The 26770-nt window shown below is 39.0% G+C and overlaps 1 protein-coding gene across 1 annotated transcript; it reads left to right on the top strand.

Moving 5' to 3' along the window:
* The first annotated feature begins 13837 nt into the window (after positions 1-13837).
* On the top strand, positions 13838-17185 carry LOC128736590 (aggrecan core protein-like). Its single transcript, XM_053831079.1, has 4 exons — positions 13838-13880; positions 15666-16403; positions 16479-16973; positions 17022-17185. The coding sequence occupies exons 1-4, from the start codon at positions 13838-13840 to the stop codon at positions 17183-17185; spliced, it is 1440 nt and encodes a 479-aa protein (XP_053687054.1).
* Positions 17186-26770: the final 9585 nt, after the last annotated feature.

The raw sequence follows: 26770 nt of genomic DNA, 5'->3' as shown, positions 1-26770 counted from the left end.
ATTTGTCAAATGTCATTCTAAGGTCAAAATAAGATATGATAACAAAATCAGTTATTAACCGTTATGTGTTCGACAAAAAAAACACCTTTAAGTGCTCGACAAGGGTACCCGGGTACCCACAAATTGAAACGCTTGTAACTTTGGCAATTTTTGACCGATTCGGACACTTTTACCACCAAAAGATTCAGGAACTTATCCACTTCCAGTGTGGTTACAACAGAGCCGGAAGTGGCTCATCTGGTTCCCGGAAATCCGGCAGTCCAAGGATGTGTTCCGGAATTGAAGCACTTTTTATATTTTTGGATGTAATTATAGTAATATGGGTGTCCAAAGTTCTTCCAATTACTCCGAAAGGTCATTCTTCATTGTTTTAAGACAATACAATGATATATCCTTGGAATGGCCATTCTGTGACAAGTTCCCGTGGGACCTCCTGTGGCCATAAAACTGTTTGGTTTGCAACACTGGCAATATGGGTGTCTAAATTCATGAAATTACTCCAGAAGGTCATTTTTGATTATTTTGATTCTATCTGATGATTTTGCCACGGCATGGCCATTCCGGAACATATTCCCGTGGGGCTTCACAGTTGTCCAAAACCAAAAATATGTGCGCATTAGAGTTTTGAGTGGGAAAACTTGATTTTAGGTTTATGGAACCTTTGGGAGAGTTTCTTGAAATTAAAAGTTCTATCGTATGGTGAAATTCAAATTTTGAATAATCCCCCTAAAAGTGAAATAAAAAATTTATTTTTCTGCAGCTTCAATATAACACATTGATGAGTTCTGCAAAGTTTTAGAGCATATTATTACAAGAAATTTTGCTGAAGACCGTAACCTTCTATCTCTTCAGCGAAGATAGAAAAGTCCTGTTTCTTATATGTGAATCTTCAAAATCAGTTTTTCTATTTTAGCTCTTTTTGTAGTTGTTGTATGATTTTTTCATGTTCTATAAAGTTGTACAAATAGTAAAAATAAACAACTTTGCCAAATGTAGTATACCTCTATCTTTGCTTATTTAGGAGCTGTAAAACTTTTGTTATAATAAATACCCTAATTTTGATCCCCAATTACGCGACTATGCACAGACGGATACAAATGAAACTTCCTGACTTTTTGTAGTTTTTTATTTAGTTTCAGATTTATGTAATGTAATTTGTATCTGTTTGTGCATAGTTGAGTAATTCGGGGTCAGATTTAGGGTATTTATTATAACAAAAGTTTTACAGCTCCTAAATAAGCAAAGATAGAGGTATACTACATTCGGCAAAGTTGTTTATTTTTACTATTTGTACAACTTTATAGAACATGAAAAAATCATACAACAACTACAAAAAGAGCTAAAATAGAAAAACTGATTTTGAAGATTCACATATAAGAAACAGGACTTTTCTATCTTCGCTGAAGAGATAGAAGGTTACGGTCTTCAGCAAAATTTCTTGTAATAATATGCTCTAAAACTTTGCAGAACTCATCAATGTGTTATATTGAAGCTGCAGAAAAATAAATTTTTTATTTCACTTTTAGGGGGATTATTCAAAATTTGAATTTCATCATACGATAGAACTTTTAATTTCAAGAAACTCTCCCAAAGGTTCCATAAACCTAAAATCAAGTTTTCCCACTCAAAACTCTAATGCGCACTTATTTTTGGTTTTGGACAACTGTGAAGCCCCACGGGAATATGTTCCGGAATGGCCGTGCCGTGGCAAAATCATCAGATAGAATCAAAATAATGAAAACTGACCTTCTGGAGTAATTTCATGAATTTAGACACCCATATTGCCAGTGTTGCAAACCAAACAGTTTTATGGCCACAGGAGGTCCCACGGGAACTTGTCGCAGAATGGCCATTCCGAGGATATATCATTGTATTGTCTTAAAACAATGAAGAATGACCTGTCGGAGTAATTGGAAGAACTTTGGACACCCATATTACTATAATTACATCCAAAAATATAAAAAGAGCTTTAATTCCGGAACACATCCTCGGACTGCCGGATTTCCGGGAACCAGATGAACCACTTCCGGCTCTGTTATAACCACACTGGAAGTGGATAAGTTCCTGAATCTTTTGGTGGTAAAAGTGTCCGAATCGGTCAAAAATTGCCAAAGTTACAAGCGTTTCAATTTGTGGGTACCCGGGTACCCTTGTCGAGCACTTAAGGGGTAAAAAAATTCGAAGCCCCCCCATTCCACCCCCTTAAGTGCTACATGAAAACTTATTTTATGAAAAGTTGCAATTCAACTAGTTCTTAGATGTCACATAGTTTCAATATCCTTGATCAAAGAAAACTTTAGAATTTCGTACTTTGAAAGCTGAAAAGGTACCCGGGTACCCTGTCGAACACATAACGGTTAAACTCATCTTACGACCACTGTTTTAAATATCTACGGAATAACAAAATGTGTTATCAATGTATCTCCATATCTAATCAGAATCAAATTATATCGAGAATCACCGGGTTAACCGCCGAAAATATCACGTTCAGCCGTTTGGTTGCAGTCGATACAAGGATGTGACGTCTCGTACGTAAATTGAGCTCGGGAACTATCTGGTTAGTCACCAAAAATATCATGCTCAGCAATCTTATTGCAACAGGATTAAATCGTACGACGTCCCTTAAGTAAATTGAGCTTGGGAATTATCCGGAGAGCGTTCGGGTTGATCCTTTTCACCAGTTGGCGACTCTTCCGTGGGTTGCCGCTGGGTGCATATATTGTCAATTAACCACTGGGTGTGTGGACATCCAGTGAACTACTGGAACTGACCGCGTGGAGTGCCAGTTACCTACTGGGTGCGCTTTATTAGTTAATCACTGGCTATAGAATCAGTTAACCACCTGATTTTTTTTAAAAAAGGGTTATTCTTCCCCGGATAAGTCAGTCTAATCTGTCAAAAACCTTTAGTCTCTACTAGGATGATCGCAAGGTATACGACCGGGCCAATTAACTGTTAATCTTGTTGAAATAATAAGCCAAAAATACTTGTCTTACTATTCACCTGAATAAGGATTGTTTTATTGACTATTGTGCAATCAGGTCGTGTTTGTTGGTTACATTGTTGTTAGTGAATAAGAAGAAAGTCTATACGACAACTATACAAATCCAATCTTCAATCTTTCAAAGAAGAGCATGTTTCTTATATTTCATACAGTATCCGGAAATATCGTATCATCTCATTCAAGAAATGTAGCTCTACTAACAGTGTTATTTAGTCTCTTCTAGCAATATATAACAAACGCATACCACAAATGGTAAATTATACCACAAATGGTAAATTACACCCATGTGATACACGTCAAACCCCCGACAGTAAAAACCAACAATGAGAACCTCTTCGCAAACTCGGCCAGGCTCAGATGGCATCTTCAGTCGCGGCTCTCGTTCCATGAAGGTGAGCCATGAAAAACTTAATCATGCGTTACTGCTTGGTAGTACACAATGGTACGTAACGTCAAGGTTATTTTTTATCTCAATTGACCCACATTCCAGTAGGCAACACTCGACAGCAGCAAGCCGCAGGGAATTACGAACGAGGACTAAATTCAGCAACGGTAAACCCTAGAGCCGATATAAATTTTTTTTCGTCTCTATTCTACTCTCACTGACTCCGAACAATCCACACGTTAACCCACATTTCATTGAATATTTTCTGGCCCCTGCAGAATGAATGAACGCTGGCAGATGTGGTAGGAGGACACAATTTTCCCACATCCGGCCATTTCACGGGGACTCGCTATCATCATCGGCATCCACAAGAGGCGGTCTTTCAATTACGCGATAGAGGCGTATTTTTACCGCTTCGGGCATGCCACCTCGCCTCTGGAGGAAAACTACTTCTCATCCTGGCGCTGCTGTGCGCCCTGCCAGTTTTGCCAACTCATTTCCCGGTGAAGTTTTTTTCCCTGCCACTTTTGGAGTCTCTGGCGAAATAATCAACGGTTTCCGTTCGTCGCTTCATTCGGAAAACCAGTCGCATCCGATCCGTTTCTGTTTTTCGCCTTTCCCTACCAGGAGGTGCGAGGGGGGGGGGAGAGAGTTTTCAAATCGGACTCGGTCATCCATCAATGCACAGTCATTTGAGGGTTTCATTAAAATATAATTCACGTTTGCTCCATTAGTACGAACTCTGCCCGTTAATGTTCCTTACGGATCCCAGCGCCGGGTTACGGTTATCTCACGATTTTCAGCACGGACACGACACGGGTCCGATCTCCCGCAATGCAATGTCCCCGCATCAACGGACAACTTCTGTATGCAGCATGCAATAAAACTGCAATTAGTTGCTGGAGGTGAAATAAATAAGCTTAACATAATTTTAATTGCATTTTCGTTCCAGAACACGCCCGTTCCGGGAGGACACAGTTCATAGTAGGTACAATGAAGCTCTCTCTCTCCCTCTCACTCGGTACTACTGCGACTGTTTTCATTTCGAACGTTCCGTTCCGGGATGTGTACTGCAGTTCGCGTGCCTGTATGTGTGTCCTGTAGTGTTTAAGATAGATTAAAACCATCTTTATTGAAATGCTTCGCGACGTTAATCCTGTATTAGATAATTAGAGCTGTTCCTGGCTGTATTGTCTTTGGGGAGTCGATCGCAACTGACAGTCTCAGCCTTAAACGAAGTTACGCGATTAAGTCCGACGTTCGGAGAGAAATGACAATAATTTCCCGGTTGTCTGCTTCACGTGCCTGCCTGTTTCACGTTCATGATACGAGTAATATAATTGTGGAATGCTTCGACCGTAAACGTGCTCTCGGAGGGCAATGCCCTCTGCATGGAACAATATACAAAGAACAACAGGAATTTACCCAGTTCTGTTGGTGGTGCTATTTGTTACAATTTTTATTATTCAGATATTCACGTAATCAGAAAATGGGCACGTAATTTAATACGGAATTTTGGTGAAAATGAATGCACAGAGTAAATGGAAAAGTTAGAAAGCTGCGGAATTAGAACACATATTTACACTTGCGAGCCTTTAATGGTACTCTGTGTAAAATATATACCACTACTAATACATGTACTTAATGTTTTAATCCTCCTAATCATGAAAGTTTAGCTCCAGCTAAAGCCCCAATACCGCAGCACTGATTGACACCTTCCTCGCGGTAAAAGCCAAACCCTTTCTTCCCATCATCACTAAACCTGCTTGGGATGCACCCGATAGTCACCTGCTCCGTCACCAAGGTTGTATCGTCCTTGTAATTAGTCTAGTCGGAAACAACGTCATGATCACGTGCTTCTTGTCAAATATTGTCAAGAGAAATTCCTGATGACTTCGCTGAAAACAAACACGAAAACCTCACGGAAGGTGCTTTGAGCATAAGATTAGCTGTCTGGATTGACTTTCGTGTTTATTAACTAGTGGCTGTCGCTTGATTAAAACAAACCTCCGGAAAGCACAGTCTTCGAAGGTAGTGTACTTGTTGAAATCGTATCGCTCACTACAAGCACTGAAGTTTGGGGTACAAATGAAAACTCTGTACTTTCGAGTGCAATTCGATTTAAAATCAAACTTGAAATTGGGCTAGAAATGAGACTTGGAACTGGATTAAAAAATAGAGCTAAAATTGGATTTAAAATTGTACATCACATTCGATACTAAATTAGGGCAACTTTGGGCTTTTAGCTTTATTTCAAATTTTACTGGAAATTTGACTTAAATTTGGATTGGAATTTTTATTTGGATCTGGACTTAAAAGAAAATTTGAAGTTTCTATTTGAAATTGGACTTAAAATCTATTTTGTTTTTATCTGTTTCCCTTTCTATTCTTATTTTACCCTACTTATCCACCTTTTCTGTCAGTTCTTGTTTCTCGTTTCGTCCCGTTTGGCTCTCGTTTTTGTTTTTTCTTTCCATTTTCTTCTTTCTCTGTTCTCGTTAATCATCAATTTTCCTGCTCTTGTGTTTTCTCCCATTTTAAGTTTTGTTTTCCTTTTTTGTTCCGTTTCTTCTCCTTTTCTTTCCAGTTTATTCTTTTTCTTTTTTCTCATTTTCTTCTTCTTTTTTCCCATTTTTTTGCGTTTTTCCTTCTCTTATCTCGTTTTACTTTTTTTCATTTCCGTTTTCTCTTTTTTTCTGTACAGTCTCTTCTTTTCTGCCTCGTTTTTCCTATTTTTTTCAAGTAAACAATAGGGAAAACGAAAAAATCCAGTTCAGAAAAACTGGCATGGAAAACCTCAAAAGAAAAAATATGGGAGAGAGAGTGGAACTAGGAAAAAGAAAAGAAGTGAAAAAAAAGAGAATGGGAAAACGAAGCAATAAATAAGAAGACTGGACAGATAATAAAGAGTATAAAAGAGAACAGAATTAAAACGAGAGAAAAGAGGGATCAAGAAAATGGGGAAATGGAAAAACGAGGAAAAAAGGGCAAACGGAAAAGAAAAGAAGTAAAATGAGATAAGAGAAGAAAAAACGTAAAAGAAAATGAGAAAAAAGAAAAAGAAACTAAGGATAAACGGGAGAGAAAAGGAGAAGACACAGAACAAAAAAGAAAACCAAAACAGAAAGAGTGCAAATATGGCACAAAATAAAAAAAATGAGGAGAAAAAAACGAAAACGGAAGACAAACTGGATAATGAAGAACAAAAACAAGTCGTGAACAGAACATGACAGAAAAGAAGGAATATGGCCTTACTACCATTGCAAATAATTTAAAAAAAATCCTGTCACTCAGCACCACCCCCCTCCCACCTCTTGGAAATTGGCTTGAAAAATCGGGGGGCAAAAACAAACTTAATTTATAGGATATGAGTTAATGTTTTTTCATAAAATCAATTGTTTGTGGGTTCTGCAGCCTGAAAAACTCGAAAAATGAGTGTACGAGTTGAGTTAATGCTTCTAGCATGATACAGAAATGGAAATTCAAACAACGGAATTTCCGAAAATCGGCCGAAAAAATTTTCTTTCGTTTTTGTCTTTTTTCGTAGATTTTTGCATGGAAAATAATAACGTACATATTAAAAACAAGAATAGATTTAGTTTTCACGTTTAAACTTTGAGTAAAAATGCCTAAAATCAATGTTTTTTTGCTCGATTAAAAAAATCTCTTTTTTTTTTGCCCCCCCCCCCCTCTTCACTGGCCCAAGACCGGAAGGACAACAACTTTATAAAATATTTGTAATGGTCTAATAAGTGGAGGGATGAAACTGACGAACATCAAATACGAGGTAGAAAAGCAGTTAAAACGGAAAATATACGATAACCGGGTCCAAATTAAACCAAAATGGAACAGAAAATAGCATCGAAAAATAAAAAAACGGTCATAAAATCATGGAAAAACATAAAAAAATATAAAAAACGGGACAGAGAGAAAAATAAGAGGAAAATCAGGGATAAGAAATGAAGATTGACGGAACGGAGAAGTGAAATGAGAAACGTGAGAGAAATCGAGGAAAAATGGAAGGGAAAAGAAGGGAAAACTGGAGTAGGGGAACGAAGGACGGAATGAAAAAGTGTCAGCAAACGGGTAAAAAGGAGAGTCAAATAAGAAGGCTAGTCAGAAAAAGAGGAAGAACGGAAGAGAAAAGAATAATAACGAGTAAAAACAATAAAAATGAGAGAAGAGAAGGATAAACAATGAAAAATGAAGAAAACGAGAAAAACACAATATTCAGCAGCAAAGAAATGGAGAGACTCTGCTGTCGCCTACCGCCTAAAGAGAAAACATAAGACAAAATAGAGAAAATTTTAAGAAAAATAAAACGAAGACGTAATGAAAAACAAAACCAAGAGAGAAAATAGGATATTTGGAGCATGGAAATGGAGAAACGAGAACAGGAAAAAAGGAATAAAAAAATGAAAAGAAAAAGAAAACGGAAGACAAATGGGATTATGAAAAAGAACAAAACGTGAACAGAACATGACGGAAAAGGAAGAAAATTAGTAATAGGAGGAAGAATGGAACTGAGGAAAATGAAAAACGAGATAGAAAAGGAGTTATAAACGGAAAAAATACGAAAACGGAAAGTCCAAAGTGCAGCGAACAGAAACTAACATCAGAAAGTTGAAAAACGGGCCTTGAAACGCGGAAAAACGCCGGAAAAAATGAAATTCTAGGACAAGAAAAGAAGAGGAACGTTTCTCGTGAAACTCGTTCTGTTGAGAGAAAAGAAGGATAGATGCACAAGAAGAAAAAATGGAGTGGAGGAAAGGAGAACGAAAGGGAAAAAAAGTTTCAGAAAAAGTGGAAAAACGGGTGATAGAAGAAAGAGAAAACGAGACAAGATAGAGAAAACGGAACAGAAAACAAGAGAAATCAAAAGTACTCTTTCAACATTTGGATTCTCTTAGTTTCATTTCAAAGAAGAACCGCGAGAGATAGATAAATGGATAGATAGATAGATAGATAGATAGATAGATAGATAGATAGATAGATAGATAGATAGATAGATAGATAGATAGATAGATAGATAGATAGATAGATAGATAGATAGATAGATAGATAGATAGATAGATAGATAGATAGATAGATAGATAGATAGATAGATAGATAGATAGATAGATAGATAGATAGATAGATAGATAGATAGATAGATAGATAGATAGATAGATAGATAGATAGATAGATAGATAGATAGATAGATAGATAGATAGATAGATAGATAGATAGATAGATAGATAGATAGATAGATAGATAGATAGATAGATAGATAGATAGATAGATAGATAGATAGATAGATAGATAGATAGATAGATAGATAGATAGATAGATAGATAGATAGATAGATAGATAGATAGATAGATAGATAGATAGATAGATAGATAGATAGATAGATAGATAGATAGATAGATAGATAGATAGATAGATAGATAGATAGATAGATAGATAGATAGATAGATAGATAGATAGATAGATAGATAGATAGATAGATAGATAGATAGATAGATAGATAGATAGATAGATAGATAGATAGATAGATAGATAGATAGATAGATAGATAGATAGATAGATAGATAGATAGATAGATAGATAGATAGATAGATAGATAGATAGATAGATAGATAGATAGATAGATAGATAGATAGATAGATAGATAGATAGATAGATAGATAGATAGATAGATAGATAGATAGATAGATAGATAGATAGAGATAGAGATAGATAGATAGAGATAGAGATAGAGATAGAGATAGAGATAGAGATAGAGATAGAGATAGAGATAGAGATAGAGATAGAGATAGAGATAGAGATAGAGATAGAGATAGAGATAGAGATAGAGATAGAGATAGAGATAGAGATAGAGATAGAGATAGAGATAGAGATAGAGATAGAGATAGAGATAGAGATAGAGATAGAGATAGAGATAGAGATAGAGATAGAGATAGAGATAGAGATAGAGATAGAGATAGAGATAGAGATAGAGATAGAGATAGAGATAGAGATAGAGATAGAGAGAGGAAAACTAAAAACTTTTCTAAAATGTTTACCTAATTCAAAAAGATCAATCTCATGAACTAAATAACGTAGTATAAACTGTATCTTATGCAAATGTTATTAAAGTTTCTTGGCATATTTACGTATGAATTGCCGATGAATCTAGAGATAGTCCGTCTCCTGCTAGTCTCCAAAAAAAGATGGAAAAATTTAAACTAGAAAAAACTAAGAAAATTTAGGGTGGAGGAGCGTTTTGTGAGAAGAATGGTAAACTGGATTAAACTGGAAAATTGCAATATGAGGTCAAAAACATATTCGGTCGTTCAATGGCAGGTGAGACTCCAACTCACACTCTATCGGTTCTTCATTCGGGTACCAACCAAGAGAGTGTGGATGCTGCTCTATCACCAAGGTTTGGCTGTTTTGTCGTTGTAATTAGCCTGAACAAAAAAAAAACAATATGATCACGTGCTGCCTGTCAAATATTGCTAAGGGAAATTCTTAATGATTTCGACATCAACAAATATCTCACAAAAAGCACTTTAAGTCTAGATTAGCTGTTTAGATTGACTTCCGTGTGTATTGACTAGTGGTTGTCGCTTGATTAAAACAAACCTCCGGTAAACGCAGCCTTCGAAAGTAGTATGTTTCAAATCGGGGAACCAAGGGGAAATCAATCGAATAGATGTTTATCAGACAATAAACTTGCTTCAAGCAAAAGCTAATGAAGTTTGGTTTTACAAGCACCTGCCGTTAAACTTTTGCAGCTTAAAAGAGCTAACAATCTCAAGAAATTAGCAATTTTCGATCAGTCCGCATCCATTACAGGAGATTCTAATAATGCGGCTACTAACACACCGAGGCAAAAACTGTGAAACAAAACACGTCGCTAATAAGCTTTCATGTTTCAGGAGAAATTTTCATCAAAAACTTCGATGATTTCAGCACCCAGTTGCGACAAGCACCGGCTTTCCAGTTTTCCGCAGCAGACATTAGGATTTAATCAGTTTCTCTCGGCATTGTGTAACACATTTTCCCTCCGCCCGAAAAAAAAACCTAATTAGAACATGGATGGATGGAAAAGTTTTCCAATCCATGACGGGAAAGTTTTCCAACATCCGCAAAGTTACCTATAGGCATGGCAAGGGAGCTTTTGAATGTCGACTTCTGTCATGTATCAATCAGCGATTAGTGACGCGATATTCGCAATCAATCAAAGTCGGTGATGGCGTCGTCTGAAAAAGACCCCCTCCCCCCAGCAGCCGGAGCATCAGGATGAAGTGAAATTTTGTCATCGCTTGGAACACTGTCAGAACCACTGTAGATTGCATCGATTTGCAACGAACACCTCCATCCAACAATTGAATTGAATTTAGTTTAGCGTTAGTTTAGGAGGAGGAAAGAATTAGGCCAAACGGTAAAGTTTTGCCTTTCTCCATGTTGTGTGTTTGTGTGAAGAAAACGAACGCCGCCCGAACAAGATAAACAACATGAAACTTTTTCCGGATAATTGATTGAATGATGGATTTTCATGCAGTTGTTGTTTGCTGCGACCTGCGAAAACCTCGTCAGTCTTGACAGGTCCTTGCCGATGAAGCGAGACTGATTTCAATTTATTTGCGAAAGTTTTCGGTGCTGTGCCGGAAACCGACATGCAAACAAAGCGGGAATGTTCTACAATTTCGGGGTTTATCGATTTTGTTTCGACACTAAATAAACGTTTGACGGATAAGTGAAAATAACCTTCGCTCTATGTTGAATGGATGAACGATTTTTTTTTATGGGAAAATGAGTCTCGATTGGGTAGTTAAATATTTACAAGCCATGTCAAAACAATTGTTCACGAACAACAAGCGATGTGTTTGCGGTTGTCCCCAAAGTGGTCACCGCTTTTATGATGCTTTGATGTACAAACTTTATTAAGTATATTAAAATAAAATGGACTACCCGAGTCAAAGTTTTTCGTGCTGGATTATGAAAACACATTGCCTACTAACAATTGCTACAAAAAGGATGTAATTAAATTAGATTATTGGTAAATATGATACTGTAGTTATCACCATAGTACAGTTAACAACTGAAAACTGTTTTGGGCTTAATTAAACGCAGCAAGATGGTTTAAAGGCTAACGGTAATACAGACCAATATACTCAACGAATGAACAATGTCAGGAGAATTTTTCTCGGAATAAAGAAGGAACTAGATCATCTTAAAAGGGACGGTACGTAAATATACTTAGAAAACCTTTTTCCTTTTTAGTGTCCCTTTTTCACATCATTATTCTTTGGCCTCATTAGGAAAATGATACGACTAAGCACCTGTCTTTACAGCACGTTTTACAGACATAAATATTAAATAAAAAGGTGTGTTATTTTTAGTCCCTATGAAGTTTAATATGGTTTAAGGGGTTCCATACCATGTATACTATATGTAAAACTAATGGAACCCCTTCGGACTTGTTTCAGCAAAAGTTTATCGTGCGGTTTTGTGGTAGAGGAATCTGTAATCTTTGCTAACGCAGCGTTATACAGTGTAACGTACAGGACGTGGAAATCATCAGATTAAGATGACGAATAGCAATATTATTACTCATAACACGATGTCTTGATAGTTCAAATGAATTGAAAAGTTTTTCATCCGAATAACTAGGAAGCTAGGTGCTGCAGTTTTTTTAACTAGAGTCAAGTCATGAACAGAGATAACGTGGAACATTCAATTTCAAGACGATCAAGGTAAGATGCTAAAATTATATCCATGTTTATTATCATATTCGAACAATAAGATAGAACCAACTAATGGAGTTGACGATTGTTGGGAAGGACAAACGTGCTGGAGAGTCGATATAAAAAAAGGTCACGACAAGACGCACTGATGGAAGCTCAAATGACGCGATAAGTAAGAAAATGTAATATGGAGCCAATCAGCAAGATCGGTAAGATCGTTTCAAGTCGAATTTTTCTACATGCCACTATATACGGGTCGACTCTTTTGGTAATAACATACCAAACGAGTTGAAAGTCCGAATGTAATAGTATAATCCATATGATTCTAGTATTACCTTCTGGCGGGGCTTGCTGACTAGAAAATGATTCCGGAATGAGCTGCAGTCATTCTTCATGGGTCGTTGGATAGTCAGTAGAGCTAACACCATCTATAACCCGAAACTAAGATAATTGCATAGACTAACCATCAATGCAGTTAGCTTTTTTCATAATATCACTGCCGGACAGTGGAAGATAGATAGGTTATACACACAAAAAAATAAGATAGAACTAACTAATGTTCATCCAAGCTATAGATTTTAACAAAAACACAAGAGGTGGTGTGCGTGATTGCTCGCATTGACCTTTCGTTGTTCTGGAAAAAGGTTCCAGAAATTTCAGGGAAAGTTTTCAATCTTTGATTCCAAAAAATAAGTATACAGCATGGAAGAAATACGGCGTCGCCAGAACGCTCCAGACGATGATCTTTCAAAACCTTCTCACTGCGACACCACTTCCGTTAAAGGTGATCGAGGCTTGGAGCCATGACTCGGAATGAGCGGTAGCGTTTCTGCCAGTTCGGATCGCACTTTTGCGATCAGTGGTCTAGCGTCGATGATTTGCCGTGATTCGAAGATTTTTTAACGGAATAGATGAGCCTTTCCCAGCATCCGCCAAACTGTAGCGATGCGAACGAGTTGAAAGACCAATAGGTATGCTTGCTTGCGGAGCTCTGAATTAACTTGGTCTGATTTATTTTATGTGGCGAGTCGTTTAGTTCACGACCTACAAAGTAGAAAACAAAAATTATCTCGAGCTCTGAACGTATCTCGATGGGTTGCCAGATTTTAAATATATGGAGCCAGCCGGGGCATTAACACAAACGCCATTTCAGCAAGGTGTCTGCTTTCTCTACAGAGGGCAGCCATCCCGCAGCGTCGTATTCCATCCATTCATTTTGTTTGTCTGTGTTTGTCTTTTGTTTACTTGAGGACACGCTCAATGCCAGGCACCGATCCAGAGATGGCGACCATCATGACTTCCATCTCCTCACAGCCACACTCGCAGGGTTTCTTGTTGGGCTCAGTACTGCTCCGTCGAGTACGCCACTGCACTTCCACTTCACCTGTTGAGACACGAACCGATCCAGGGATAGCGACCAACATAGCATCCATCTTCGGAGTGTTTCTGTTCAAGCTTGGTTTGCTCCGTTACGTTCGTCACTCCACCGATGTGTCTGTCAAGATTGTCTGCTAATCGGGATTGGCAGTTCGCTGGTCGTTTCTCCACTGTCGTTGCAGTTGCAACATAATCTGTGCTCCAACGCCGGTGACGGCATTCCACAGTCACACGCTCTCCTCCCGACACATTTCGCCCCCTATGTTCTCCACCGGCAGGGGCGGCATCTCCCTTCGTATCGCGGCAAATCGAGGACATTCAAAAACCACATGCTGTGATGTTTCTACAGTCTCTATGCATACCGGGCAGACTGGTGTCGCAGCGTGCCCGAACCGGTGTAGGTGTTTTTGCCCATCTGTCTGTCTGTCTGTCTGTCTGTCTGTCTGTCTGTCTGTCTGTCTGTCTGTCTGTCTGTCTGTCTGTCTGTCTGTCTGTCTGTCTGTCTGTCTGTCTGTCTGTCTGTCTGTCTGTCTGTCTGTCTGTCTGTCTGTCTGTCTGTCTGTCTGTCTGTCTGTCTGTCTGTCTGTCTGTCTGTCTGTCTGTCTGTCTGTCTGTCTGTCTGTCTGTCTGTCTGTCTGTCTGTCTGTCTGTCTGTCTGTCTGTCTGTCTGTCTGTCTGTCTGTCTGTCTGTCTGTCTGTCTGTCTGTCTGTCTGTCTGTCTGTCTGTCTGTCTGTCTGTCTGTCTGTCTGTCTGTCTGTCTGTCTGTCTGTCTGTCTGTCTGTCTGTCTGTCTGTCTGTCTGTCTGTCTGTCTGTCTGTCTGTCTGTCTGTCTGTCTGTCTGTCTGTCTGTCTGTCTGTCTGTCTGTCTGTCTGTCTGTCTGTCTGTCTGTCTGTCTGTCTGTCTGTCTGTCTGTCTGTCTGTCTGTCTGTCTGTCTGTCTGTCTGTCTGTCTGTCTGTCTGTCTGTCTGTCTGTCTGTCTGTCTGTCTGTCTGTCTGTCTGTCTGTCTGTCTGTCTGTCTGTCTGTCTGTCTGTCTGTCTGTCTGTCTGTCTGTCTGTCTGTCTGTCTGTCTGTCTGTCTGTCTGTCTGTCTGTCTGTCTGTCTGTCTGTCTGTCTGTCTGTCTGTCTGTCTGTCTGTCTGTCTGTCTGTCTGTCTGTCTGTCTGTCTGTCTGTCTGTCTGTCTGTCTGTCTGTCTGTCTGTCTGTCTGTCTGTCTGTCTGTCTGTCTGTCTGTCTGTCTGTCTGTCTGTCTGTCTGTCTGTCTGTCTGTCTGTCTGTCTGTCTGTCTGTCTGTCTGTCTGTCTGTCTGTCTGTCTGTCTGTCTGTCTGTCTGTCTGTCTGTCTGTCTGTCTGTCTGTCTGTCTGTCTGTCTGTCTGTCTGTCTGTCTGTCTGTCTGTCTGTCTGTCTGTCTGTCTGTCTGTCTGTCTGTCTGTCTGTCTGTCTGTCTGTCTGTCTGTCTGTCTGTCTGTCTGTCTGTCTGTCTGTCTGTCTGTCTGTCTGTCTGTCTGTCTGTCTGTCTGTCTGTCTGTCTGTCTGTCTGTCTGTCTGTCTGTCTGTCTGTCTGTCTGTCTGTCTGTCTGTCTGTCTGTCTGTCTGTCTGTCTGTCTGTCTGTCTGTCTGTCTGTCTGTCTGTCTGTCTGTCTGTCTGTCTGTCTGTCTGTCTGTCTGTCTGTCTGTCTGTCTGTCTGTCTGTCTGTCTGTCTGTCTGTCTGTCTGTCTGTCTGTCTGTCTGTCTGTCTGTCTGTCTGTCTGTCTGTCTGTCTGTCTGTCTGTCTGTCTGTCTGTCTGTCTGTCTGTCTGTCTGTCTGTCTGTCTGTCTGTCTGTCTGTCTGTCTGTCTGTCTGTCTGTCTGTCTGTCTGTCTGTCTGTCTGTCTGTCTGTCTGTCTGTCTGTCTGTCTGTCTGTCTGTCTGGCTAGTCTAGAAGATTCAGCTGGTCTTGGAAATCTGGCCGCTCTTGAAACTCTGGCCGGTCTTGGAAGTCTGGCTGGTCTTGAAGGTTTGGCCGGTATTGAAAGTCTGGCCTGTATTGAATGTCTGGCCTGTATTGAAAGTCTGGCCGCTGATGAAAGTCTGGCTGGTGTTGAAAATCTGGACCGCCTTGAAAGTCTAGTGCCGATCTCGAAAGAGTCTAGCCGGGCTTGAAAGTTTGACCATTTGGAATATCTGGTCGGTCTTGAAGATCTGGCCGATCTTGGAAGTCTGGCTGGTCTTGAAAGTCTGGCTGGTCTTAGACACCTGGCTGGTCTTGAAACTCTGGCCGGTCCTGAAAGTCTGGCCGTTCTTGGAAGTCTGGCCGGTCTTGAAAGACTGGCCGATCCTGAATGTCTGGTCGGTTTTGGAAGTCTGACCGGTCTTGGAAGCCTGGCTGGTCTTGAAACTCTGGCCGGTCCTGAAAGTCTGGTCGTTCTTGGAAGTCTGGTCGATCTTGAAAGTCTGGCTGGTCTTGAAAGTCTGGCTGGTCTTGGAAACCTGGCTGGTCTTGAAACTCTGGCCGGTCCTGAAAGTCTGGCCGTTCTTGGAAGTCTGGCCGGTCTTGAAAGTCCGGCTGGTCTTGGAAGTCTGGCTGGTCTTGAAAGTCTGGCTGGTCTTGGAAACCTGGCTGGTCTTGAAACTCTGGCCGGTCCTGAAAGTCTGGCCGTTCTTGGAAGTCTGGCCGGTCTTGAAAGTCTGGCCGATCCTGAATGTCTGGTCGGTTTTGGAAGTCTGGCCGGTCTTAGAAGCCTGGCTGGTCTAGGAAGTCTGGCTGGTCTTGAAAGTCTGGCTGGTCTTGAAAGTCTGGCTGGTCTTGAAAGTCCGGCTGGTCTTGGAAGTCTGGCTGGTCTTGAAGGTTTGGCCGGTATTGAAAGTCTGGCCTGTATTGAAAGTCTGGCCGCTGATGAGAGTCTGGCTGGTGTTGAAAATCTGGACCGCCTTGAAAGTCTAGTGCCGATCTCGAAAGAGTCTAGCCGGGCTTGAAAGTTTGACCATTTGGAATGTCTGGTCGGTCTTGCAGATCTGGCCGGTCTTGGAAGTCTGGTCGGTCTTGAAGATCTGGCCGGTCTTGGAAGTATGGCCGGTCTTGGAAGTATGGCCGATCTTGGAAGTCTGGCTGGTCTTGGAAGTCTGGTTGGTCTTGGAAGCCTGGCTGGTCTTGAAACTCTGGCCGGTCCTGAAAGTCTGGCCGTTCTTGGAAGTCTGGCCGGTCTTGAAAGTCTGGCCGATCCTGAATGTCTGGTCGGTTTTGGAAGTCTGGCTGGTCTAGGAAGCCTGGCTGGTCTTGAAACTCTGGCCGGTCCTGAAAGTCTGGCCGTTCTTGGAAGTCTGGTCGATCTTGAAAGTCTGGCTGGTCTAGGAAGTCTGGCTGGTCTTGAAAATCTGGCCGGTCTTGGAAGACTGGCCGGTCCTGGAAATCTGGCCGGTCTTGAAAGTCGGGTCGGCGTTGAAAGTCTGACCGGAATTGAAAATCTGGACCGTCTTGAAAGTCTAGTGCCGATCTTAAAAGAGTCTGGCCGGTCTTGAAAGTCTGGCCATTTGGAAAGTCTGGCCGGTCTTGAAGATCTGGCCGTTCTTGGAAATCTGGCTGGTCTTGGAAGTCTGGCTGGTCTTGAAAGTCTGGCCGATCCTGAAAGTCTGGTCGGTGTTGAAAGTCTGACCGAAATTGAAAATCTGGACCATCTTGAAAGTCTAGTGCCGATCTTAAAAGAGTCTGGCCAGTCTTGAAAGTCTGGCCGGTCCTGAAAGTATGGTCGGCCCTGAAAGTCTGGCGCCGATCTTGAAAGTCTTGTCGGTCCTTAAAGAGTCTGGCCGGTCTTGAAAGTTTGATCATTTGGATAGTCTGGCCGGATTGATATTCTGGCCGGTCTTATAAGTCTGGCCGGTCTTGGAAGTGAGCGGCCATTTTGAAAATAACCAGTACCCTTGAACGTGTCTGTCAATCTTGCAAAAAGACTGGTCGTTTTGAGAATATGTCTGTCTTGAAACTATCGCCAGTTTGAAATGCCCTCTTGAATGTCTGCCCGACGTCCGTGTTGAAAGTGTATCCATCTTCAAAGTTTGTCTTGGCAGTATCTGGCCGTTTGGAATGTCTGACCGTCATGGAAGTCATGGACTTTGAAATGGGGCCATAGAAGCTAATTGTTTTTCCATATGGATTCCGGAAATTTGTTTATAATGTTTTACTTGCCATGGATAGTAACAGCAACTAGATCTAAATTGCTTCCTAGGGTCACTTATTAATCTTATTAAAAGTGTTTCTCGATCATACTTATACCGCATTCCTTGTTTGATTTGCTTTTTTACCTTGTCTCATGTCCTAATAATATACCATTTGTGATCCTATAAGCAGTTTGGTTTCAAATCACTATTGAGTTGATGCAAGTGAGTCTTTTGCTTCATTCAGCCTGATCTGGGAAGGAGACTTTTTACTGAGAGTTTATTGACGCGTTATCGACATCATCGATTTACTAAAAATTGGAAGGTCTCGGTTGAAATACTGAGAGTTTGCGGAGTGTTATAATCAAGATAGTATGAAGGCTGCTGGGTAATGGGTCTTCGTAAAGCATTTACGGTTACGTTATCCGCGGAATTTTCAAGCAAATTTGTACTGAAGTTGACTATTAGACATAACTTTAGAACCGTTTTCCATTTTAGTAAAAATATTACAATTCCTAGGTGCTACATTCCATTTTCTAAACTTGACCTTTCGTTTTTATATTACAGACTTTGCAGCCAGCTATAAGAGCACAGGGCAATTGGGTGGCGTGTGCCACAATTCTATTGGCTTTTACAGTCCCAGCCGAATTTCAAACATGCCCAGTCATTGCACCAGTGTTAGACCAGTATCGTACCTCCAGAGAGAACTCTCAATAATAAATTGTCCAAAATATCAACGCCAATGTTAATTGTGGCTAATCGTTTAAGGACTGATATTTTGCAAGTACAGCATTCGGGAAATTTGTTCAATTATATTTCCGAACAGTGTTTTTAACAACCTCTGCTCTCAATGGGAAACATTGGGTTCCCCATATCGGTTCCAAACAATTGTTTATAATATTTTTCAATATAAACAATTACAGAATCCTTCAGTACTCTCGAGCGTCTTTGGAAAAAATCCAAATTGGCAGATTTACGATTGAATTATTTTACAGTTACCCTTCCTCAATGTTTATAGTCCTTAATATAGCATACCTTTTCCTAGTTTTCTCGAAAACAAAAGCGTTGAAATTGGTTGAAGTGTGTTCAATACACGTTTCGAAGTCAATAGTCAATCAACAGACTTGAAATGTTTGTAACATAAATTGAAAGTAACGAAGTGAAGCGTCATCAACTACAAACCGTTATGAGTCGAGTGAAAAGAAATAGAACGATAAAACTCCAACAGGAAGCACCTAAAATTTGTTCCAGTCATAATAGTACCAGAAACAAGACATTCTTTGGAACTGGCTCCCTCGACAGTTACACCACGCCGGCCGTGGAACTCTTGCACGTTGTCCACAATATGGTGAAGCTATTTCAGCGGAAATTACAAGCAATAAATTCAATCATCGTTGAATCCACTTTCGGCACTTTTATCAAACTCGTTTACAGCGCAAAGCCCCATCATCAGCATACGTGCACGTTCCGCTAACTTCAAACCAAATGCCATCCCGCTCGGTGCGCTCGAAAGCCATTCTCGTAGCGAGTAACCGCTGCCCATCAGACAATATTGACCGAAAGGAACATAGCTGAACAATGAAAATATAAAATTTTAATCAACAAACCATACGAGGTAAACTGGTGCTGTGCAATGTAAATCTCCCACACTCGGTGCCATTTCAGGGGAAACTTTTTGCTCCATCGTCAGTGCAGTGCAGTGGTAACCGGCTACATACGGGTTAGGATTTTCCAGCTGGGTCCTGGTTTTCTCCTCTTCATACTGTGCGGATCGAACTTAGTATCCAAGATAATCTAAATTTGTATGCAAAAAGCTCCCGTTCGGGTTCCATTAAATGTTGAACGTATAAAATATTTACAAGGTTTCCCGAAGTAAAATACCAAAACAAATGTCATGTACTTCGTAGGGAAACGATATCGTTCAACTAAAATGCTTTTATTGCATGTATCATCATCACCTCCCCACACCGGTTTCCTCTTTGCTTGCGCTGAATAAGCTGCTGTTACAAAATTCACCAAACCACAAAACCACATCTTTCAATCCGAGTATCGTCAGCGGCTTTGAAAACCGTGTTTATATGTGTGTACTTGCAATCACCTTAGCAGGCAGGACTGGATTTTTTCCACCGCCAGCAGCACGGTCTGGGCTCATATACTTCCTGGAATTCATCCTGACCACTTGGGTCGAAAGTGCTAACATCATCATCCATTGCGCTCAAACGACATCCAGAATGCCTTCATCTGCACGGTACTTTCTAAACGATGTCAACTATCTTCTTCAGGCTAAGAACGTTGAAATCGCAACCGGACCAGTTTGCAGCTCATACATGTGTGTACACCTACCTAGTAGTCCTGTGTAGTATGTAGTATGTTTCAAAACAAAGAGCAAAGCATAACCGCGTCACTTTCAACCGAGACCATCCATTGGGGAATTTTTTAATCCTACCAAAATTGCAGCTCGTCCCCTAGCCCCAGCTGCAGCGTTCCGCTCTAATCCAGTGTACATTTTGGCTGAACGTTTCCCGAGTGCAGCAGCAGCAGCAAAAATGCAAGCGCAGCCATCGTTGTTAGATAGGCAGTATCTTCTCCATGGACCTCAGGTATGCTTTTAAGCTTGAGCCGTTGTAATCCGGCAGTGAATGAACAAATAATAACATTTACCTCCGGTCTCGTGCTCGAGTGTCGGCGCCAGCAACACTGCATAAATGACTAGCTGACGGATTGAGTAGCCCCTCCCCTCACCCACTGACGATGACGTCGACGGCGGGCAGCTATTGCCACCCAAACCTAGTTAGGATGGAAGGTACCTAGTTGGCAATGGAGCAGCACAACATTTTCAACAGTAAATTTTCTATCCCGTTTTATTGCGCTCGTGTACGTGATTAATGGTGGGATTTTTTTATGTTTCTCACTAGCTTTCACCGTCTGATCTTCAAAGGAACGATTCCGCCGTCTCCGCCGACGACCGATGGTCGGACACTGTAGCCACTTTTCTTCGACCGCTTAGGGGTCCTTTAGAGCCGTGTAATTTTTGATGGGATTACGGGGGACGAACGCGCGAACGACTCCGTTTTTGAGGTTCGGTGTTGTCAGTCTGATTTAAGCCAAACGGTTTAAGAGCTCCGCCGAGCACACAAATGCACTCGGTCGGTCGATTCGTTGTCGAATTGCTTACGATGAAGATACGACGACAGCGCCGGAGCAATTAGAGACGAACGTGGATTGCAGCAGCTTTCCTTTGTGGAAAGCTGTTATTGTTGTTACTGTTAGTGTTATCACTGACTGCTGCGGTGGATTTTATTGGAAAGTCGTTGAAAGAGACAGCAACTGGCGATAATTGTTTTGCTTGCCATGCTGACAAGCTGCTGCTCCAAGGACGAATGGACAGACAACCGGCCGGAGAAAGATTTACAGGTCACTCATGTGAGATAATCCTATTGCTGGACAGCAAATCACGTCAGAGGGAAGGAGGGGTTTCTTTTATTGTTTATTTATTTATTTTTATTATAACTCAAGCAGACTGAAACCGAATTGTGCCGTTATTAGAATATATAACCCAGATTGGATAATAAATCAATGAAGATAATTATTTACAAACATAAATAATGACTAATTTTTTATAATATATGAACAGGTAGTTCTGCAACAAAATTGCTGTTAAACATGTCTTAAGCAGAAAACTATTTGCGGAGTGATTCATTGATACGGATTAAGTGTGATTTTGACTGGAGGACGTCAGCTCATACAAGCACTGCACCTGCACGTCTAGTCTACATAACCTATTCGTGCCTCATCAGATCACTATCAGCAATCAGCAATCAATTGTGATGCGATTATCACAAACCCGTAGCCGATAAGCAGATTATACAATTATACACCACTAACAGGTCGTTAAACATCTAATCGTTTTAAAACTAAATGTTACTAGGAAACACGTGGTATTAGAATTTAAACAATAAATTAAAAGAGCCATAAAGCATAAACCATCCGTTTTTCTCGTCAGAAATTTCCATTTCATTGGCAATAAAAACAAAACATCCACTACATACAGTACTGGACAATATAAAGTACGCACCCGCTCTCATACTATATAACACGCGGTATCTTTTTTATTGTCAAACATATGAACTCGGTATATTTGGACAAATTGTAGTATTTTCAATGCTTTAAACGATGTTAAATATAAACATTAGCTATTTTGATCAAACTATTGTATAGTTCTAGAAAAAAGTCAATTTTTAGTTGGTCATAATAAAGTACGCACTACTAATATAATGACTGCACAACGCTGCCTACTGCATACGAATAGGTTCCTCGCCATCACACTGCAACGAAGTGTCAAAAAAAATTGTTTGTGATTGATTTTTCATTACTGGTGCGCGTTTTTATCTGGTACGATGGCAAAAAAGCAAATTTATGAAGATATCGGTAAACCTGTCGTTAAAAATCGTAAGGAAGGTTTCTCGAATAGAGAAATTGCTCGAAGATATGAAATTAGTGAGGCAGGAGTACGAAAAATATTGGAAAAACATGAGGAACTTGGAAGCGTGAAAGACCGGATTGGAAGAGGAAGAAAGCGGAGGACTACAACCAGTGATGACCGCCTGATTCGTCAAGAAGTGGCTAAAGATCCGTTCTCTACCAACCGTGTAATCCGAGAAAATACGAACTTAAATATTTCCGAACGAACTGTACGTAGAAGACTAAAAGAAATGGGATTTAAAAATGGATTTGCTCAACGAACACCATTTATCCGAAATGTTAACAGGTTTGTTTATTTCATATTCAATATTTGATTTTAAGTAATATTAATTTGTATAGAATCAAACGTCTCAAATTTGCTCAAAAATATATCGACAAACTTCTGGAGTATAAAGCCTCTGTATAAAACATCTTCTGAAAGTACATCTATAAAGCTAATTTTTGTTCGATCACTGTGAATAGTTATCTACTATAAATAATAAGAAAAGCATGAAAGTTTCAAGATGTGGTAAGTGCGTACTTTATTTTGTCCAGTACTGTAATTACTACTTCATATCTTGAAAAAATTGTATTTCAAGTCTAACTTTTAATATTTTTCCGACGTTTCGACACTTTGTTATGGTCTTTTTCAATGGGTACTGTAGAAGCAACTAACATTAAAAATGTATTTTACCACGGTACTCCTTGAAAGCAGGCTTCATTCTCGGTTTTTTGCTCAGTAGATGCTCAATTGACTACAGCGCCTCAACTAAACAGAATTCGAAAAAGTAGTGTAAATGGCGATTGTAGAGCTTATTATTATCTACACTATTGTCGAAGAAAGTATAGTTCTATCTTTTGTATTCACGGTGCTATTCGATTGCTACCCCGTTGGTAGCCAAATGAGCGCTCTTTTTGCTACCAACGGGGTAGCAGCCCCATAGCACCGTAAATACAAAAGATAGAACTATATTTCCTTCAACAATAATGTAGATAATAATTAGCTCCACAATTGCCATTTACACTACTTTTTTGAATTCTCTTTAGTTGAGGCGCTGTAGTCAAATGAGCATCTACTGAGCAAAAAATCGAGAATGAAGCCTGCTTGAAAAAGACTCCAAACAAAGTGTCGAAACGTCGGGAAAACATCAATCCTCAGTCTTGATAAATTTCTCTGAGGACTTCCCTGCCAAATATTAATAGTTACAATTGAATCCAGTCGATAAAAATCACAATTGTATTTCAAAAATAAAAACTCATCCTAGAATTTTTATTACGTTATATAAAAAAGTCCCAGCTTTTAAGTAGAACGAAAAAAATATGGGTCTTTTTGATCTTCAAGCTGTACGAAAAGTACAATTTTAATGAACAATTATAATTTTTGAAAAAACAAAATAGGTAGAAATGGCGATTTTTTGAGCCATCTTGATTTAAAACGGGACACTCTAAGCATCACATAAAAAAAGAATACCGGTCAAATACATGAACAAGTACGCAAGTAGTAATCAAATGGAACAAAATGGAACCTTTACATTTTGATAGCACTTTTTTCATATAATTGAAGTATAACGTATTGAATAAGGCCATTACAAATATTTTATAAAGTTTTTGTCCTTCCGGTGTTCGGCCACTGAAGGGGGGGGGGCGAAAAAAAAACAAAGTAAATTTTTTATTCGAGCGAAAAAAATATGGATTTTAAGAATTTTTATTTAAGGTTTAAACGTGAATCTATTCTTGCTTATAATATATTACGTTATTATTTTCCATGCAAAAATATACGAAAAAAGACGATAACGAAGGAAAATGTTTTTGGACGATTTTCGGAAATTCCAATGTTCGAATTTCCATTTCTGTTTCGTGCTAGAAGCGTTAATTCAACTCGGAGACTCACTTTTCGAGTTTTTCAGACTGTAGAGCCCACAGACAATTGATTTTATAAAAAGAAATTTGACTCATATCCTACAGATTATTTTTTTGCCCCCCGATTTTTCAAGCCAATTTCCAAGGGGGGCACATGAGAAGGGCTTCATATAAAGTAGCGGCCAAAATTGCCGAATGTAAAATTTCACATTTTAGCACATGCTTAAATGCAGTTTTGTAGTAAATTGTCTATATTTTTATGATTCGAGAATAAAATTTTGGTAGAAAAAAAATATCATGTAGTAATAAGTCGTCAAAGTTGCCCATTTCAAAAGCTTGAAAAATAAATCATTTTAAAAAAGTCAAAAAATTAAATAGTTATCGCGTATGTGAACATTATTGTTATATATCAAATTAAAACTGATATCTTAGCCTATTAAAAAATGAAATGAAAACAAATTTAAACTCAATGAGGTGCGCCATAGGCTACTTATAATAAAAATGAAATTATCAAAAACTTTAATCAAAAAAACAACTCTTGTCGCCTCTTGTCGCCGCAGTTTCTTACGGTGCGTCTGGAAGCTCAAACTATATTGTATCAAAACATGAATTAAAAGTTTGCTATAATTTGACGTTTTTCGAAAAAAAAAAATTTTAAAATTGTCATATTTTTAGCAAGTTTTTAAAATTTTAAGTACTCTTTCAATATATTTGATTAACTTTGTTACTAAATTTAATTAGTACTTGAAGAGAGTTTCAATGAGAAAATGGGAGAATCCCCGCGAGAAAGAAAAATTTATTTTTGTCAAGCAAATATTTATATTGAAAATATTTGATCATTTTTCCACAAATCACCCTAAATATGAGTTCTTATAAGTTTAAATCATTTCTTTTGTAACAAATATAATCTAGAATCAATTTGAAACTAAAAAATAATTTTGGCCAAAATTAGCAATTTTCCGACTATTGTGGGGGGGTGACAAAAACTTTAAATATGATTTGCAATGGCCTAATTCGGAATCCACATAGGGTAAGGAACGAGTTAAGCAGTGTCACCTTTTTTAATCAGTTGAAAATAAATGAGAAAAAATGGACTTTTTTATTCAAATTTTCAAAATCTTTTGATAAAGACATTATCATGAATCACTTAACCATAGTTTTATGTTTTCACAAACATAATTTACTGTGTTTCCAACAGGAAGTATGATGAATTAAAAATTGTTGTCCAGAAACGTACATTTTTCAGTTGCTGAAAACAATTGCCGCTCGCTACTAAGCAATTCATCACATTTTTCAACACTGATTTCAGTGATTCTAAAAATCAAGCACTTAACATTCACATATCACATTATTCAATACAGTTTTTTCTGTAATCTAAAGTTCTGTTACTAGCCAGCAGCAGCAGTAGCAGCAACAACAGTGAAATTTGTAAACTGTCGTGTTGCCAAATGTCTGATTTGATTCTGGAAATAAGAATTATAGGTTTGAAATTAACTGAAACCTCCAATGGCGAAAGCGTGGTTCAATACTTTCAAGAGAAATGTATGTTCATAATTAATTTTTCTTTATTAAAAACAACAGAAAAGACAGCTTTTTCAATAATTTGCAACGATTTTTTCAATGATTTAATTAAACAACGATGTGTTTTAATGTTATTTGCTTTGACAACACTGTTTTGTAGCGAACCGTGTGCGCTGCTATGTTTGCCTTTTTTTTCTCCCACCATCCTTATGAACAGCGAGTGAGACGTCAAACTCGCAGTTTTCCCTAAGAACACTAGAGAATAAAAGAGACGACGAATACCGTTTACCGAACGGTGCGGTGAGTGTATGCCCCGATAAACAATTTTGACAGATGGCATTTTACGCATCTACCGACCAAAAATATCAAATCTATTAATGCAGATGCCGATTAGTGGGTCGCGGATAGGAACGCGAACTTACTGAATAGGGGGAAAAGTTTGAGAGTTTTTTTAGGGGGGCGTATAAAAATTCGTATAAGATTTCAGGACTGCTTAAAAAACCATCTTGAGGGTAAAAATATGTTCGGTCTGATCAAAATTAGTTCCATCGCTCCAACTTATAAAGCGAAAAATCAAAAGTTTAGCTCTACAATAGTGTCTTCCAGTGGTAACAGTTTGAAGAACTAAAGGTAGCGAGAAGATTGGTATGCTGATATCCCCCACTTAGTTAACCCATCGCTTGTAATAAGGTAAAACAATCAGTGCACAGTGGGGCGACTCCATACAAACGCTGGCCAAGCAAAAAAATCTCTTTAAATCAAGGATAATATGTGGTTCTTAAGTGATTTCGGGGTGCTGAGCCCGAATTTCAGGTTTATTTTGCATTAGAACGTATATATTTTGTGTTAGGGAGAATTTTCAACTATTTTTCAAGTATTTTTTAAGTATAATGACGTATAAGGAATGAGGGTCATTTGGAAAACTATTGCAGATGGATTTTTATAGGATAAAACATTATATAAAACAATTCAAAGCAAGTATGAGCTTTAATAATCAACAAAAATCCATATAAGTTAATATTAATCAAAAATCAAAACTTTTCCCCTTATTAGTTTTCTTAATCTTTTTTATATCCATCTTCTTCTTTTTCTTCTTCTTCTCCTTCTGCAGAATCACTAGTTTCACGTTTCGTCTTCAATAGTAATATAGCGTTCTCAGAAAGATTTTTCTAATTACATTTTTCCGTTTTGAAGAAGCTATAAGCTTAATCCGGAGAAATAAGAAGACGAATAATTCTATCACGATTTGTATTTTCAGACTTATTTTTGCATGTAAAATATTGTCTTATAAGGCAATAACCTTATTTTCGT

Source organism: Sabethes cyaneus, chromosome 2, assembly GCF_943734655.1.
Source record: "Sabethes cyaneus chromosome 2, idSabCyanKW18_F2, whole genome shotgun sequence".
Taxonomy (NCBI): Eukaryota; Metazoa; Arthropoda; class Insecta; order Diptera; family Culicidae; genus Sabethes; species Sabethes cyaneus.
The sequence above is the reverse complement of the archived record's forward strand: the minus strand, read 5'-3'. Positions and strand labels throughout refer to the sequence as shown.